At 45.2% G+C, this 16,385-nt stretch overlaps 1 protein-coding gene across 1 annotated transcript in view; it reads left to right on the top strand.

The window, feature by feature from the left end:
• LOC310810042 (ubiquitin carboxyl-terminal hydrolase 43-like) overlaps positions 1-15,871 on the top strand; it is a gene marked incomplete at its 5' end in the record, with an annotated part of 65,103 nt that extends 49,232 nt beyond the window's left edge. Inside the window, 8 exons of the mRNA XM_083677634.1 lie at positions 1,976-2,087; positions 8,177-8,280; positions 9,912-9,989; positions 10,911-11,040; positions 13,017-13,377; positions 13,729-13,887; positions 14,311-14,472; positions 14,636-15,871. Of these exons, the coding sequence (XP_083533760.1) occupies positions 1,976-2,087; positions 8,177-8,280; positions 9,912-9,989; positions 10,911-11,040; positions 13,017-13,377; positions 13,729-13,887; positions 14,311-14,472; positions 14,636-15,822 (2,293 nt within the window). The 3' untranslated portion in view covers positions 15,823-15,871. The remainder of the gene's footprint in view (positions 1-1,975; positions 2,088-8,176; positions 8,281-9,911; positions 9,990-10,910; positions 11,041-13,016; positions 13,378-13,728; positions 13,888-14,310; positions 14,473-14,635) is intronic.
• Positions 15,872-16,385: the final 514 nt, after the last annotated feature.

Raw genomic sequence — 16,385 nt, 5'->3', positions numbered from 1 at the left:
CCCTCACAGGGCTATGGGCCGATGCTTTGAGCAGCATACCAAGTCCTGGTGGTAAGAATGCTTTCCAGCACAGAGAATGAAAGTCAAGTTTACCCCAGAAAAAAAATTGCATTATTTTGGCTCTTGCTCCAATGGCAGTCCCCAATGTAATTAATTGTTTAATGCCAACTGGGTCCTTTTTCTGCCCCCCTCCCCATTTCCCACCCTTAGTATTTGTTGTCTCATTTTATGCCCTGGTTGCTGCAACTGACGCTCCTAGCGACCACAAAATGTGGGAAGGAAATTAACATCCAAGCAGTGGAAAGTATGTTGAGTTGAGCTCCAGTGACATTAATGGTTACAATGATGAACAGTGTTTGAGATACTCCAACTTAATACACCCTGAGCATCTCCATGGTTTCCACAAATTAATGGGACATTTCCCCATGAGTGGACTTGTGTACAACCTTCTTCATTAGTGATGATGGGCTGCCACAACCCAAAGGTTTTGATATTACTGTTTGTTTCTCTTATATCTTGTTTGAAATTACCCATGAATCTCTGATGGGAATTGAGGGGGAGGAAACAGAATCATATTTGACTTTAACACTCAGATAAGAGAGACTTCATAATGGGGTTCATATACTTCCAGTTTAGCATAATTTAGGGCATAGCCTTTGTAGTGACGGCCAGAGCAGCTCTCATCAGAGATGTCCTTTAGTGGTTTGGATCTACCAACCTCGAATAAACAAAATCTCAGTCTGATGAATCATTGAGTTACAACTTGAATAATGATATGACTCAATGATGATGTGTGTGTGTGTGTGTGTGTGTGTGTGTGTGTGTGTGTGTGTGTGTGTGTGTGTGTGTGTGTGTGTGTGTCTGTGTCTGTGTGTGTGTGTGTGTGTGTGTGTGTGTGTGTGTGTGTCTGTCTGTGTGTGTGTGTGTGTGTGTGTGTGTGTGTGTGTGTGTGTGTGAGTGTGTGTGTGTGTGAGAGAGCGAGTGAGCGTGCGTGTGCACGTGCGTGTGTGCCTTCCAGCCTCTCATAGTTATAGATTGGTATGACTAAGACATCCCCTCAATCTGAGGTGTCATTTAATGCATCACGGGAGCCTTCATTTCAGATCGACTCCTTTCCCTTTCCCCTATTATGAGTTCCCATTATCTCTGTGTGTCTAATATAAAGATAGCTGTAATTAAGGGCTCTTGTGTAATGGTTATTCTAGTGCTGGAACATTTCTAATCATGTGTGACGATAGGTGACATGGACCTGGAGGATGGTTACGCTGTACTGTAACCCAGTGAGCTGAACAGAGCTAGTTGGGCTCTTGTCTATGTGAGAGTGTGAGTGTGTGTGTGTGTGTGTGTGTGTGTGTGTGTGTGTGTGTGTGTGTGTGTGTGTGTGTGTGTGTGTGTGTGTGTGAGTGTCTATGTGAGAGTGTGAGTGTGCGACGCAGATTAGAGGACCTGCATTTCACAGCTCTAACCAAGTGTTCAGCACTCATTTCGGTCCTTTGATGATACTGTAGCTGGCAATACAAATATGATTATGATTTAGAAATGGTGTTTGAACTTCACAGTCACACTTTTAATGAAGTATGCTCTGCCATATGGCATTTGTTTATGAAAGAAAGGTGTCTATATACACTCACCGGCCACTTTATTAGGTACACCTTGCTAGTACCGGGTTGGTCTACATGCCTAAATGCATTGAGTTGCTGCCATGTGGTTGGCCGATTAGATATTTGCGTTAACGAGCAGTTGAACAGGTGTACATAATAAAGTGGCCTGTGAGTGTATAGGCCACATACAAATGGTTAATGAAAGCTTAACTTAGTATCTATAAGACATACCCTTATAACACCATCAAGACCGTGTGTGAAAATAGTGAAGTATCTCTTTAAAGTGTGACCAACTTATCGTTTTGATAACTGTCCTGTCTCTCCATCCCTCCTGACTGGATGGTCATCATCATCTGTCCCCGTCTGCCCCTCAGGTTCGGCCCTCCGTTCCTGATGAGGGAGGACAGGTCCATCTCCTGGGACCAGCTACAGCAGAGCATCCTCAGCAAGCTCTACTACCTGATGATCAACGGAGCACAGGCACAGGTACGGGGAGGTGTGTGTGTGTGTGTGTGTGTGTGTGTGGGTGTGTGGGTGTGTGTGTGTGTGTGTGTGTGTGTGTGTGTGTGTGTGTGTGTGTGGGTGTGTGTGTGTGTCTGTGTGTGTGTGTGTGTGTGTGTGTGTGTGTGTGTGTGTGTGTGTGTGTGTGTGTGTGTGGCCTCTGAAAACTCTACCACTTGATCATCAACAGAGCGCAGGTAGTGGGAGGACTATCACTGACACACTACTCATGACTCACCCACTCTCCCTGTCTAACTCTGGGCTGCTGTATCTCTCTACATTGTTTAGTAATGATGATATTAATAGTGGGTTGGATTTATACAGTATAGGGCTTCTCCAGGTATCTTTGTAAACCAAGCCAGATATCAGGAGCTAACATTCTGGTGAAGTGAAACATAATGTTACCTTGCTACTGGCTGGTTTTTATGAGGCTTTTATGCAGGCAGGGTCTCCACCATGGGTGTGGTGAGCTGATGTAGTACACATTCCATCACCTATGACAGTGCCATGTGGTCAACAAGGTCAATACAGTGTCCATCTCGTGGGGCATCTTTTTCCTCCCTAGAAAGTGATGGATTGTATAGGTGATGAAATGTTTACTACACTGACATTTGCCATAGTACTTTACAGACAGGGGTGTAGATGCCCCACCACTTTCGATTTGAAGGACAGTGCTAGAGGTAAAACGTGAATTGCATGCATCCATACGCAAACCTGAGCGAACACCTATTGTCACCCAAACCTTTTAGTGAAGCGGCCGCAGCAGCAGCAGAGTAAAGACAGTTTTATAGTTTATGCATTTTCTTTGTAAATAGCCAAAACGGCTAGGTAGGGCTATATATCAGCTGGAATAGGTGCTGTCAGTTTCAGCACCACATACATCCATCCACTCTGAATGAATTCCTGAGTGAGTATCCAGCCAAGTCTTAAACAGGTTGGCTAAGCCTCCTTTATTCAGATATAAAAGTTTGGCTTTTTTTTTATTATCTACATTTATTTTTGAATTACAAGTAATGATAGAATTCGGAAATTATTTTTCAAACACAACAGCCCTAACCCTTACATAAAGCTCATTCTTGGTAGTTCATAAAGTGACGTCTTTTGCAGTTGTTGATGTTTCTGGACCTCAAATTTCAATAAGAAAAGCTTACTAAACGTTATGGCAATGAGAATTTTTAAGGCAGAATAAGTATATGTTGGTAAGCACTTTGTAAGGTATGTTGATCCACCCTAGGGCCGAGAATTGTACATCATTTCACATAAGTTGTGTTCACAGGAAAACCTCCAGGTCCTAAAGAAATTGCATACAATTTTCGCCCCTCCACTTTTGGACCCATGGTGCCACCTCTGTCTCCAGGTACATACTGTACTAGTATAGTATGGGCTACCTCTGTCTCCAGGTACATACTGTACTAGTATAGTATGGGCTACCTCTTGAGTATAAAATAAACTTTTTTTTGTTGTCATGGTATTTGCATATACTGAGCGGCCTGCACACACTATGTGCAAACATTACTTGATTGGGTCAATAGGTGGGTCTCAGGGCCTGTCTGTGTTGCTTGCAGCAGTAGTTAATGAGGAACAAACTAGCTTGTTTGCCTTGTCCCTCACGATGTCGTGACAATCGCAGAACGTAAGATGTAATGATACAAATGCAAACACACCCTAATTAGATGCACCCAGCTGTGTGTTGCTGTCAAATGAATTATTTACCTCGCGATGGCCGTGCATTTGCCATTTGCTGTGTGCGTGCGTGCGTGGGTGCGTGTGTTCTACGCTGTGATTGCAGTTCAGTGCAGCGTACAGTGGCATGCTGTTAATCATGTAGCCAAACCACTTTCTAATTAGTGTCTCACTCCGTGGGGCTGCTCAAGAGTTCTGTCAGCTAATGGCCCCAGTGTCTTGCCGTTTTAGGGAGGAAATGAACAGATGATCAGCTTGTAGCTGTTGTTCTTGGGAAAGAGAGAGGGAGAGAGACGGAGAGATGCTGTGAGGGAGGGATGAGTTATTAAGAGCGTGAAGCTCTCAGTAATGCTCTCTATTGGATTTCTCTTGTCCCCTTCTAGCCCTCCGGTTGGCTTGGCCATTTTATTAAATCTCAGCTTATGAAATCAGTGTAAGGAGCCTACCTCAGCCAAAGAAAGCTAGAGAGATGCTCAAAACTGATATTTTGCCCGTTTATTTGTTTTTTTTTCTAAGACAGTTTTGTGGCAACTGTACTTTATAGCATCAATCACTTACTTTCACAAGTGGATTTCCTACCCTGATTTCATTTCAGCCTCAATAAAATTGTCCTGTAGCACAGTGGCAGTAAGCCACTAAGTCTGACCGTTCAGCCCCCTGACATTGCCTTGGCGTACGTCTCAATCAGAATACTCACTAAACCAGACCTGGCTACATGCTCCGCTAACTACATTGATGGCTCTTGTGGATAATGAGACAATAACACATGCACCTGCTTGGCCAGGCTGTGGCTGTGACTCAGAGCTGTAATTCATTACAGTACATGCGCTCAGAAAGGACACGCTCTGATTAAGGGGATGGAGAACTGATGAGATTTAATTAGAGACTTAATACAGGGGATGGGGCATTTCTAAATGGGGAATGGAGAATGGAGAGAAACATATGACATAGGAATATTGGCACTCTAAACACACACACACATACACACACACACACACACACACACACACACACACACACACACACATACACCTTTGCACAGAACACATAATGTTATGGTAATACATTTTGGATTTAGCATGGATACTGTCATTCTCTCAGTGAAAGTCAAGTTGGTGCTTGAATAGTTATTGAAATGCTAGACACATTCTCACACACAAACCATGTCCAAATGAACAATGTTGCAATCATCAGTCAATTCACACTTTTCTAGAAACGGTAATAAACCGTTTTATTTGACAGAAGAATATAAACTCAGAGCAATGACTTTCTCTCAGAATTAGTTTAACAATGTTAAATAACAAGTCTTGAGCCTGCTTCATTATCTTTTGGCCAACTCTACCTCATACGGCTCTCGGTTTGAGACAGGCACAAGCTCAGAGGTGTAGTGTTTAGCTGTGTTTTACTTCCTCTCTACCAACCAATCATTCAGACAGGGGTGACATTGCTCTGAGCCAGACCAAACCTTGGTGCCCATTTGTTATATATTACATATCCATTCTCACTCACTCTTACCCTCACACACACACACACACACACACACACACACACACACACACACACACACACACACGCACGCATAAACACAGAGCTGAGCCTTTCTCTCTTTCATGCTCCCAAATGACTTTCACACATTCTTGAACAGCTTCCTGGTGGGATGCACACGTGTACATACAGTATCTGTGTGTTTATGGGTGGTCTTTGCATGTCCACACAAGTCTATCATGTTAAGCCGAAAGTGGGGCTTAAACAAAGTCCATGAGCACCGGGTGAAAAGAAAACTAATTTCAGGTCCACTTGAGTCATCATTGGTGGACAGGTAATTGACTTATTGAACACTTAAGGAAAGGGCGATGGTCCCTCTATAAAGGCATTCACAGAGAATAATATCTCACAGAGAAGACAGGTCAGAGACAACATGGGAAATGTAGCTGCCAGGGATGAGGATAAACACAAAATATGCTGATAGATATTCATGTGAAGATCTTTAGAAAACATCAGGTGGACTCACACAGCTTTACACGTGAGTCCAGGAGAGAGGACACTGTGACCCAGCAAAAGAGATCCACTTTCCTCCCCTCGTCTAACCATACAAGCATTTATTAGGTTGATACAGTTTTAAGACCACTTAGAGTAATGTACCCTGTGATTATTATCTCAGGTTGAAGACAAATATGTTGTAGAGAAACCTTCTCCGTGACCGTCTATGGCATTCAGGCAAATTGTTGGCCTCACAGATTGCCTTATGAGGACTGGTTCTTCCATGATAGGCCTGTGTCATAAACCAGGGTTTTGTTCCAGGTCTTTGACTGAACTATGGTTCTTTTCTTCATGCAAGAAGTTATATTGGACATGATAAGAGGACTTTCCATTACACAGAGCCCCTTGTTCGTGGCAGAGAAGGAAGTTCCAGTATTTTACCAATCATATAAGCCTTTTGACCACCTCTTTGGGCTGAGGTAGTCATTATCAAACTAGCACATGACAAGGCTTAGTCAAGACAGGGTCCTCTCTCCCCCTTTGTTTCTACTCCATTCTCTGAGAAGGCGCCATAGCTATGTCTCTCGCCCAGTCCCAGGCCCTGTCGGGTTCACCAGTCTGGCTCTGATGTGTCGTGGCTGCTGTCCCTCCTGCTGCTGAGTGTTAAACAAACTCAGAGAGGGCTGTTTGGACAGATGGGCCGGGCGTAGAGACAGTGTGTGCTGACAGTGTCGTGCGGTCAGGTAACTGCAGGATCTTATGCGCGAGTGCTTCCCCCTTCAGGATGGCTGGAGTAACACACCACCACCGGCATTAGCATGATTATCACACGCCTGGCATGGTGCGATCCTGCAATATGATGTAACGGTTTCATCTCTCTACCATCGGTCTTGGGAATCTCAGTGCTGTTTATTGACTGATTCATTGGCTAAAATGTGTTTCTGACGGTGAAGAAACTTTTGCAATCAACACTTTCAGCGTTATTTTAGAGCCATGATAATGATACTACTGGTGTGATGGTTCTGAGGCAATGCCTTGAACATCTATGCAATACTTTCAGGGCAGCAATACGATACTAAGCAAACACCACCACCACCACCATCACTACAGTAGTCTTTGTTCTTCCCTTCACAGGAGTCAGTGTTGTTGTTTTTCCTGGAGCTCAGCCAACAGCACGCAATATTTAATTTGAAGGAGAGGAAATCAATTTCATTTTCTGCAAAGCGCTCCTTCATACCTAGAGCACATCCAATCCCAGTAGATCTCTGAGTAATATAAACAGATTTCAGAAGAGAGGGGAGAAAAAGATAGAAGTCTCCTTTTGTTGTTGTTTTTTCTTGTTATCTTTTCATTTGGGGTTTTCAGATGGAACAAGCATAAGGAGGGTGATTATAATTAAGATTCAAGGGTTTATTGTCATATGTACATTATCCAGTTGGATGATATTACAAATAAATGATTACTTGTGAGGTCTCCGCTTCAAAAACCCAAAATATTTATAACATAAAACACAATACAACACTACATTATGTTCAGCTTTTTTAGGTTTTCTCTGGTCAAAATGAACTTCAGAAACTCAGAGGATCCCCCAAAGATACCACTGTATCATAGTTTGTCTCACTAAACATCTCTCGAGAAAGAGATTATTCATCTCAAACGACTTAAAGGAAAAATGTATAAACATTCAGCAGATTCACCAACCGTCATTTAAAAACCAACAGAGGCGAGCCAAAAGCGTACAAGTCTTGATGATGATCAATTCCAAAAGACCCACCCTTTCTTTTTGTGTCTCCTGAATTTGACGCATGCAGGGACACAAGCCTGCCAGAAAGATTAAGAAGCTGTGGCCATGAAAAATGTGGTTGGAAACTATAACATCTCCCAATTTATTTCTTTTAACGCTTGGCTGCAGATCTTCTCTCTGGTGGCAGTGTTTCAGATGGACTCATTAGAAGTTTGTTATTTTTCTCTATTTTCTGTCTAAGCCATAACACTTTTTGAGTCTCCTTTTTGAGTTTCCTCTTCAAGGCAATTATCATCACAATGTAAGCAAAACGCAAAGTAAGCAAAACAGTGCCATGTCAAAGACAAGTCGTTGCTGTTGGATATTTATTTTTCAAATACGTATTCAACCACAACATTAATCTGTGCCGGGCAGAGAGTAATAGAGTTGTACTCTTAATGTCTCAGACATGTCTCAGACATGTCTTAATGTCTGTCTCGTCCATCAAATCATTGGCAGGTCCGGTTCACCCAGACCATCAAACTCCGTCAGCATCAATAATGATGTGTCCTCCTAGTCCTGGTGCTGCTCAGTCCCATCCTGACACTAACATTGGGTTACTGTTGAACCATATCATGGTCATTTACTGTGTGGTGTTGTTGTTGTTGTTATTGTTGTCACCTCACAGAATGCCAGAGTGCTGTTTAAGATCCGTGTGGTGGGTGGATCTGCGTCCTACAGCTATTTAATCCCCCAGGACGGACGGCCGCTGTACCACCCAGCAGTGGACAGGTGAGAAGAAGTACACACTCTGATACTCCAAAATTCCTTATTTATTTGCTGTTGACAACATTAAAGTGATAAAACAGGGAGCAGTGAGCGGACCTACATTTTCTCAAGTTGCTCTTGTTCTGTCCTGCCCCAGGGCCATATTTGGATGTGCATAGTACAATGTACAGCATTGTAGGTGTGTCCATAGCCAGCCGTCACTGTTGACTCCGTCACAGTACCTGTGAGGGTAAATGAAAGCAGGTGCAGCCTCGTCTCAGGGGATATATTGCACGGTGAGACCTGCAGGGCTCCTCCTGTGAGGCACCCCAAAGCCATTTAGATCTCTGTGTTATGAAAGGATGTTTGAAGTGAAGTTGGAGTTCAGCCGGCTTTGCTCGTCTCTCAGTTCAGAATAACAGTTTACCTGAGGGATGGTGTATTTCTGTCTTGTGTCGTCCTGTAGCTCTCTTGCTCCCTCTTGTGTGCTCCCTTTGGTGTGCACTCTCTCTCTTGCTTTTTCTCTCTCTCTCTCTCTCTCTCTCTCTCTCTCTCTCTCTGTCACTTTCACACACACACACACACACACACACACACACACACACACACACACACACACACACACACACACAAAGCCCTTCATACCCCGGGACGTCAGTTTTTTCAGAGGATGATTCTCATTGGATTAGTTTTACCCCATGAACCCCTGTAATTCATTTTTTATCCCGAATTAACCGTTAACGGCAGCCTGGATGTTATGTGAGAAGAATGAGTTAAGATGTTTACATTTGGGACAGAATAAAGTATGGTCAGGTCGGAGAAAGACGAAATGATGTGAACTTCAATATAAGCATCTGAATAATTAAGTTGAGATATTTTGCGTTATTTTGCGTTATGTTTCATTTATTGGCACAATGTCCTTGGACAAACCTTCATTTAGAACAAATAATATCTTCATAGACACTTGATAAAATTATGTCAGACATGAAATATCTGTGCAGGACTTTGTCTTCAGTGTCAATTGTGCAGATCCGTTAACTTTTTCTTGTGAGCAGTGAGCGGAACTATATTTTCTCAAGTTGTTCTTGTTTTGTCCTGCTCCAGGACTGGCTTTGCTCGTCTCTCAGTTCAGAATAACAGTTTACCTGAGGGATGGTGTATTTCTGTCTTGCGTCGTCCTATAGCTCTCTTGCTCCCTCTTGTGTGCTCCTCTTGGTGTGCACTCTCTCTCTCTTGCTTTCTCTCTCTCTCTCTCTCTCTCTCTCTCTCTCTCTCTCTCTCTCTCTCTCACCAGCCGAACTACAGAGGCTCACACACACACACACACACACACACACACACACACACACACACACACACACACACACACACTAATTTACTCAGTCACAAATAAGCACAGTGTGAACTTACGACAGAAGATGGCAATCTTGCCTACTGTTCTGAGAGAAATGCCTTAGTCCTATTGGCCATACTGACACCTAGTGGCCATGCACAGGCACCGCTTCAAGTAAACCGTTGATAAAAGCATCTCCGCTAACAGAGAGCAAATCACATAAAGGACACACGATACATATAAGAGACAAAGGAGAATTTTAGAACAAGCGAAACTGTGCTCATGTCGGATCAATCTTAACCGGTGACACACTTGTTTTCAGAGCTCTGAAGCTGTGTGGCTCAGGAGGGCCGCCGCACGTGAAGCTCATCATTGAGTGGGAGCACAGAATCAAAGACTGGTCAGTCGATCCCTCTGTGTCAGTTTATACTACCTCAGGCTTTCAAGCCCTTAGATACGTGTCTGTTAATAGAATGTCCTGTACTCATGACACTCTATGTGTAATCATCTCTCTCTGCATGTGTCCATTACTGCTTCACATTATGTCATGTGTTGAAAGCCTACATTATGTATCCTAAATACCCTGTGTGTGTGTGTGTGTGTGTGTGTGTGTGTGTGTGTGTGTGTGTGCATTCATCTCTCTCTGCATGCCTTCATGGGTCCATTACTGCTTCACAGTGTGTCATGTGTATTAAGCCCTTTATACCCCGGGACGCCTGTTTTTTCAGAGGATGATAAGCATTGGATTAGTTTTACCCCATGAACCCCTGTAATTCATGTTTTTTTTTTATCCCAAATTAACCGTTAACAGCAGCCTGGATGTTATGTGAGAAGAATGAGTTAAGATGTTTACATTTGGGACAGAATAAATTATGGTCAGGTCAGAGAAAGACAAAATGATGATATATAATTAAGTTGAGATATTTTGCGTTATTTTGTGTTATGTTTCATTTATTGGCACAATGTCCTTGGACAAACCTTCATTTAGAACAAATAATATCTTCATAGACACTTGATAAAATTATGTCAGACATGAAATATCTGTACAGGACTTTAGTGTCAATTGTGCAGATCCGTTAACTTTTTCTTGTTCACTCTCTGTGTGATGTGCATCACTCGCAAAAACTCAGTAATTTCCCACGATACACGAAGATGTCGATTCACATAACCTGACGCTATTTTTACAGGCCAAAAAAGGTCAAAGAGGCTGTAATAAACACAAACACAGTCCGTAAAAATCATTGACATGGCCGTGCATGCATGTGTGTGCATACTGTGTATCCTAATATCCCATATCCGCTGGGTGTGGTGTCGTCTGCAGTCTTTTTGGGAACATCCAGGAGGAGGTGGTGAAGGATGCTGACAGCGTGAGAGGCCAGCAGCAGCAGCATGTCCAGCAGCACAGCTGTACCCTGGACGAGTGTTTCCAGCTCTACACCAAAGAGGAGCAGGTAGTTATTCTCACACACAGCCACCGGCCAAGCAGCCGAGCAGCCCTGCTGAGAGCCATCTACCCCACATCCTCTAGTCTCCCCAGAGAAGCTCATGTGGTGTTTCACTGGCTCAAGACGAGCAAAGAGAACATGGCACAACTCATTGCTTCTGTGTCTCTCTTTAGGAGTTCAAAACCAATACTCATTCACAGTGTCAGGAAGTGGACTTCCTGGACATAGAACATTAAGTTGCGGATGATTCAGTTGAGGATGTTTCATTTGTTGAATAAGTTTAGTTCGTGACACGACTGCCAAGCACACAATCTGCTGTCAGAGTGCCGTCAGTCAAAACTGTCACGATGTCCTGGGTGGAAAAACAATCCCTTATCCTGACAGTCTGACACTTACTCTGCTGTCTGTGGAGTGTCAGTGTTCTGTCAGAGGCTGCCCCTGGGGGGACCCTGCTGGGGACAGCTGCCATTCATCTGTATCCCCTGCCTAGCTAGTAGCCACAGCTACACTAAACTAGCTCTGTTTAGCTCACTAGTTTACAGTTTAGTTCAGGTTTAGTGCTGGTCCTCTGTGGCTCAGTTGGTAGAGCATGGCGCTAACAACGCTTAGGTTGTGGGTTTGATTCCTGCTGGGACCATATATACTGAAATGTATGCGCTCACTGGAATGTAAGTCGCTGTGGATAAAAGCGTCAGCTAAATAGCATATATTAGGTCCACTTCACCTATAGTCAAAATAACCAGAATACAAGACCTTATTACAGCTTTCTACTGCATAGCAGACTTCTACAGTGGATGACCGAAAAATGCTCACCATAATTAAGAAAAACCCCAAAATAACTGTCCCACTGATACGTCACCAGCCAAAGTACAGAGGCTCACACACACACACACACACACACTAATAAACACACACTAAGTTAGTGCACAGTTAGGTATGAGCCATGTCCTTTTTAATTCATGAGGATAACGAAGCTCTCTTCAGCATACTCCTGACTAGATAAGTGGTCTGGGCTTATTGAAGTGGGCTCATTGTCTCTGTCCTTACCTCTCCACTTCCTCTTCTTCAGACTCATTACAGAGATAAGGGCATAGATTGCCGTCGCCTCGACAACAGGTGAATGAATATGACTCAATCTGCTCTCCTGATGAGACAGACGTGGTCTTGGGGTTTGTACGTGTCCCTGAAGTCCCTAGCCCTTCCTTATCTACAAGTGATTATATTGAACAATTTTGAATAAGATAGACTTTACTGTGTCACAAATAGCTTATCGGTAGATGTAGATACAGTGCCATGTGTAAGTAATGGGACAGTGCCCTGTGTAAGTAATGGGACAGTAATGGGACAAATTCATTGGATGATGGTTCATCATACAGTAAGACAATGACCCAAAATATAGTGCCACAATAACTAGGGAGTTTTTCAGAGCCATAAAGTGGAAAGGTCTTGACTGGCCAAGTCAATGTTAAGATTTCATTTCATGATGATAAGATTTTCGGCAAAAATACCTCAAAACAAACAACAACTGAAGATGGCTGCAGTACAGGCCCGGCAGAGCATCACCAGAGAAGATACCCAGTGTCTGGTGGGGTCAATGGGTCGCAGACTTCAGGCAGTTATTGCATGCAAAGGATTGTCAACCAAATACTAAACATGAACTTATTTTGAACATTTGATAAACCTGTCTCATTACTTTAGGTTACCCTGCAATAGGGGGACTATGCATAAAAAGTAGTGTAATTTCTGAATGGTGAAACTAATATGTACACAAATACCATCAAATAAAAGCTGAGAATCTCTACTTTAACTTCATAGTAATTGTTTGATTTCAAATCCAAACGTTTGAGTGTAGAGCCGAAAGAATAAAAAATGCTTCACTGTCCCATTACTTACGCAGGTAAGTACTAAGGTTAGACTCTATCCTCCCTCAATCTCTTTCTTTCTCTCTCTCCCTCCTCACTCTCTCTATTTCTCTCTGCCAGCTGGCCCCAGACGATGCGTGGAAGTGCCCCCACTGTAAGCAGCTGCAGCAGGGCATGGTGAAGATGAGCCTCTGGACCCTCCCCGACATCCTGATCCTCCACCTCAAACGGTTCCGCCAAGTGGGTGAGCGCAGGACCAAGCTGGCCACCTTGGTGCGCTTCCCCCTGGCAGGACTGGACATGGCGCCCCATGTGGTCAAGAGGAGTCAGAGTGCCCGTCCGTACCCCGGCGCACCCCTCCACCCCGGCCCTCCGCATCCTGCCTGGAAACAGCCTCCTGACATGGCCCCGCCGGACTTTCTGTATGACCTGTATGCAGTGTGTAACCACCATGGAGGCATGCACGGAGGACATTACACAGGTCTGAATGAGATACACTGCCACACACCTGAGATAGGATCCTAGAATGAATTCATGGAATGATTTCCAGAATGATTTCTATCACGTTGGAAGAGTGGTCCTCAACACTGAGGTCCCCAAAATGAGATGCAGTCAATTTGGTGATCCACATTATTATTCTCATGATGATAATGAAGGTGAAAATGAAGATTATACGTAGGCCAGGGAAGGCTGGTAGAGGCAGAAATCGGAGGGCTCATTGTAATGCATGAAATGGAATGAGGAATGGTATCAAACACGTCACTCAGTTTGGCCTGTGTGTGTACTTTACTGTATGTGTGAAGTGTCTGTGTCTCTGCCTGTGCCTGTGCAGCGTTCTGCAGGAACTCTGTGGACGGGCAGTGGTATGGGTATGATGACAGCAGCGCTGAGCCTGTTCCAGAAGGGGAGGTGTGCACACGCGGAGCCTACATCCTCTTCTACCAGAGACGCAACACCATCCCTCCCTGGTCTGCCAGCTCCTCAGTCAGAGGTGACGAGGGTCAACTTGTCCTTCAAAACTTAGATACAGCCACTTCAAGCCTTGGTCTGGCTGTGTTGCAGTTGGAGGAGAGAACACAACGTAACATGATTATCAGCCAATTATCAATAGTTTGAAATCAATGATTGAAATTCACCACTTACCCTAAATTGAGGCTCTTTGTTGTTGAGATCAAACCTCATGTTTTATTCTATTCTCATGTCAGGACTTCAGTTTCTACTTATTCTACATTTTAGTTCTACTCCAGTTGTTTGAGCACACATGGCCCAATTTGGTTCAGCAAATAATGCAGAGCAGAGCAAAAAATACTCTACAGCATGATTTCTGCACATGCAAATCTTCTCATCAGCTGTGTCCACTGAGCCAATAGATGGTGCTGTGCTCTATGTAACAGCATGCTACCTCTCTCTACAGGCTCCACTAGTTCTTCCACTTCGGACCACTGGCTGGTCCGTCTGACAGGGGACAGTAAGAGGGGCAGCCTGGTCTCCAGGGGCTCCACCTCTGGCCCCCTGACAGCTCCAGAGTCCCCAGAGCTTCCTGTGTTTAAGGATGAGCCTCTCAAATCAGAGGAAGGTGAGTGGGCCGCTAGGAGACGCTACAGTGTTATTACACAGGTGTACTAAATGAGCAACTAAATGTTAAGTGTTACCTATTAGTCTATTAATCAAGCCTTAGTTATCAATATCAAACTGTGGGGGGTGTCCTAACTGTCTTTTATTTCACCTGTTGGGTCCAGTAGGGTTTGAGACCAAGCCATTTGTGCGAGGTTCTCAGGGCAGGAGCTTGAGCATGAGGTCACCAACCAAGACCAAGGACACCCTGAGTAAAGTGTTGCCCCTGCGCTGGTCCTTTGGCTCCAAGGACCGCTCCAAACCCTCCGCCCCCAGTGTCCCCAGGCCAGGGGAGCTTGTGGAGTATCTGGAGTCTGGGCGCCGGCCACGGTGCACCAAAGACCCCATCGTCACCCTTGTGGCTACCCCACCACAGGGCAAAGTACCAGGGAGGGCCTCAGATGGGGGGCAGAGGGACCTGGGCAGCTCCCCTAGTGGAAGCAGCCTTAGCTGCATGGACAGGCCCAGCTCCGAGACCTGCAACTCCCCCAAAGTACCAGAGGGCCAGAGTAGACCTGCTGCAGAGAGGAGTTCCAGCCTGGGGATGCACAGCAGCGCTGCTAAGGCCAGGGATGACAGCTCACTGGGCCGGAGGTCCTCTAAGAGGACCAGGCAGGACCAGGGCAGGACCCTGGACCCCCTGTCCCAGAGAGGCTGCACTGTCGTGGGCCACATCAGTCACAGCGCTCCTCCCAGTAGGGACTCCACTCTAAAGAAGACCAAGGGCCAAGCAGGGCTGACCGCCAGGGCAGCTGGACAGAGGGAACCTCTACAGACAGTTCTACAGTCTGAGGGGAGGAGGGGGGTGAAGGGAGAGGAGGGACGGAGCCATGACAGCCTCTTGTCTTTTCTCAAACCAGGCTTTCTGAAGAAAGACATCCAGAGGACGCCCAGCAAGGAGGAAGACGGTCGGCCCAACGGACACGGGCGAGCGTGCAAAGTGGCCAATGGGAGCTCATCTAAGCTCTCCCTCTCCAACGGGACACTGAACGGAGTAGCGCTGGAGGACAAGAGGCCCAATGGCGCCCCTAGAGGTGACAGCCGGCACGGCAAAGGACAGCTGCTCAACGGGAAGGCGACTAATCACAGCGCTGTTGACATCAAACGCGCCCATAGCTCCAGCAACATCCAGACCAAGCTTGATCTCACTCTGCACAGGTGTGCCTCCCTGCAGAGGAACGGGCAGGCGGGCCCCCCTGTTCCCCGCAGCAGCCTGGCCATGGACAAGCCGAGCTACGCCACCCTACAGCGTACACGCTACAGCACCACCTCCCTGGGCAGGCAGAGACCCGTCCCTGAGTCCTGTTTCTGACTCCCTCCACCCGAGCAGGGCTAGCTAGGCTAGGCTAGGCTAGGCTAACTGTCCCAGCAATAGAATAGAGCAGGGGTAGCTAGGATAACTGTCCCAGCAATAGAATAGAGCTATCTGGTGGCCTAGTAATCAGATCTGTCTATGCTTTGGCCAATGTGGTTGTGTTTGCTGTTCACTGTTTGACTATGAACAGGACAAGGTCTGTCTTGTAAAAGAGGTGTTATATTATCGACTAACCTGGTGAATAAAGGTTAAATGGAAGGAAAAAAAAACGGGATAGAGGAGTTGGCTAAACTAGAAATTAACTACAAATTAGCTACCAAGCTACTATCTAACATGTCTTTTCATTTATAGTCTGTGCCAATTCTGCTCCTAGGTGATATATCATTGTGAGCTGAGTATGGAATGCATAATTGCTGGAAAGAGGGACATTTACAATGTTACTTCAGGTTAGGTTGATACGGGAGGCTTTGCCTACAGCTGTGATCAGTTATGCACTGATGGGCAAGATGGTCTCAGAGCAGAGTAAGAGATACTGTATGTAAGTGTGTGAAGCTTCAAGA

This window comes from Argentina silus (genome assembly GCF_951799395.1).
Source record: "Argentina silus genome assembly, chromosome: 9".
Classification (NCBI taxonomy): Eukaryota; Metazoa; Chordata; class Actinopteri; order Argentiniformes; family Argentinidae; genus Argentina; species Argentina silus.
The sequence above is the reverse complement of the archived record's forward strand: the minus strand, read 5'-3'. Positions and strand labels throughout refer to the sequence as shown.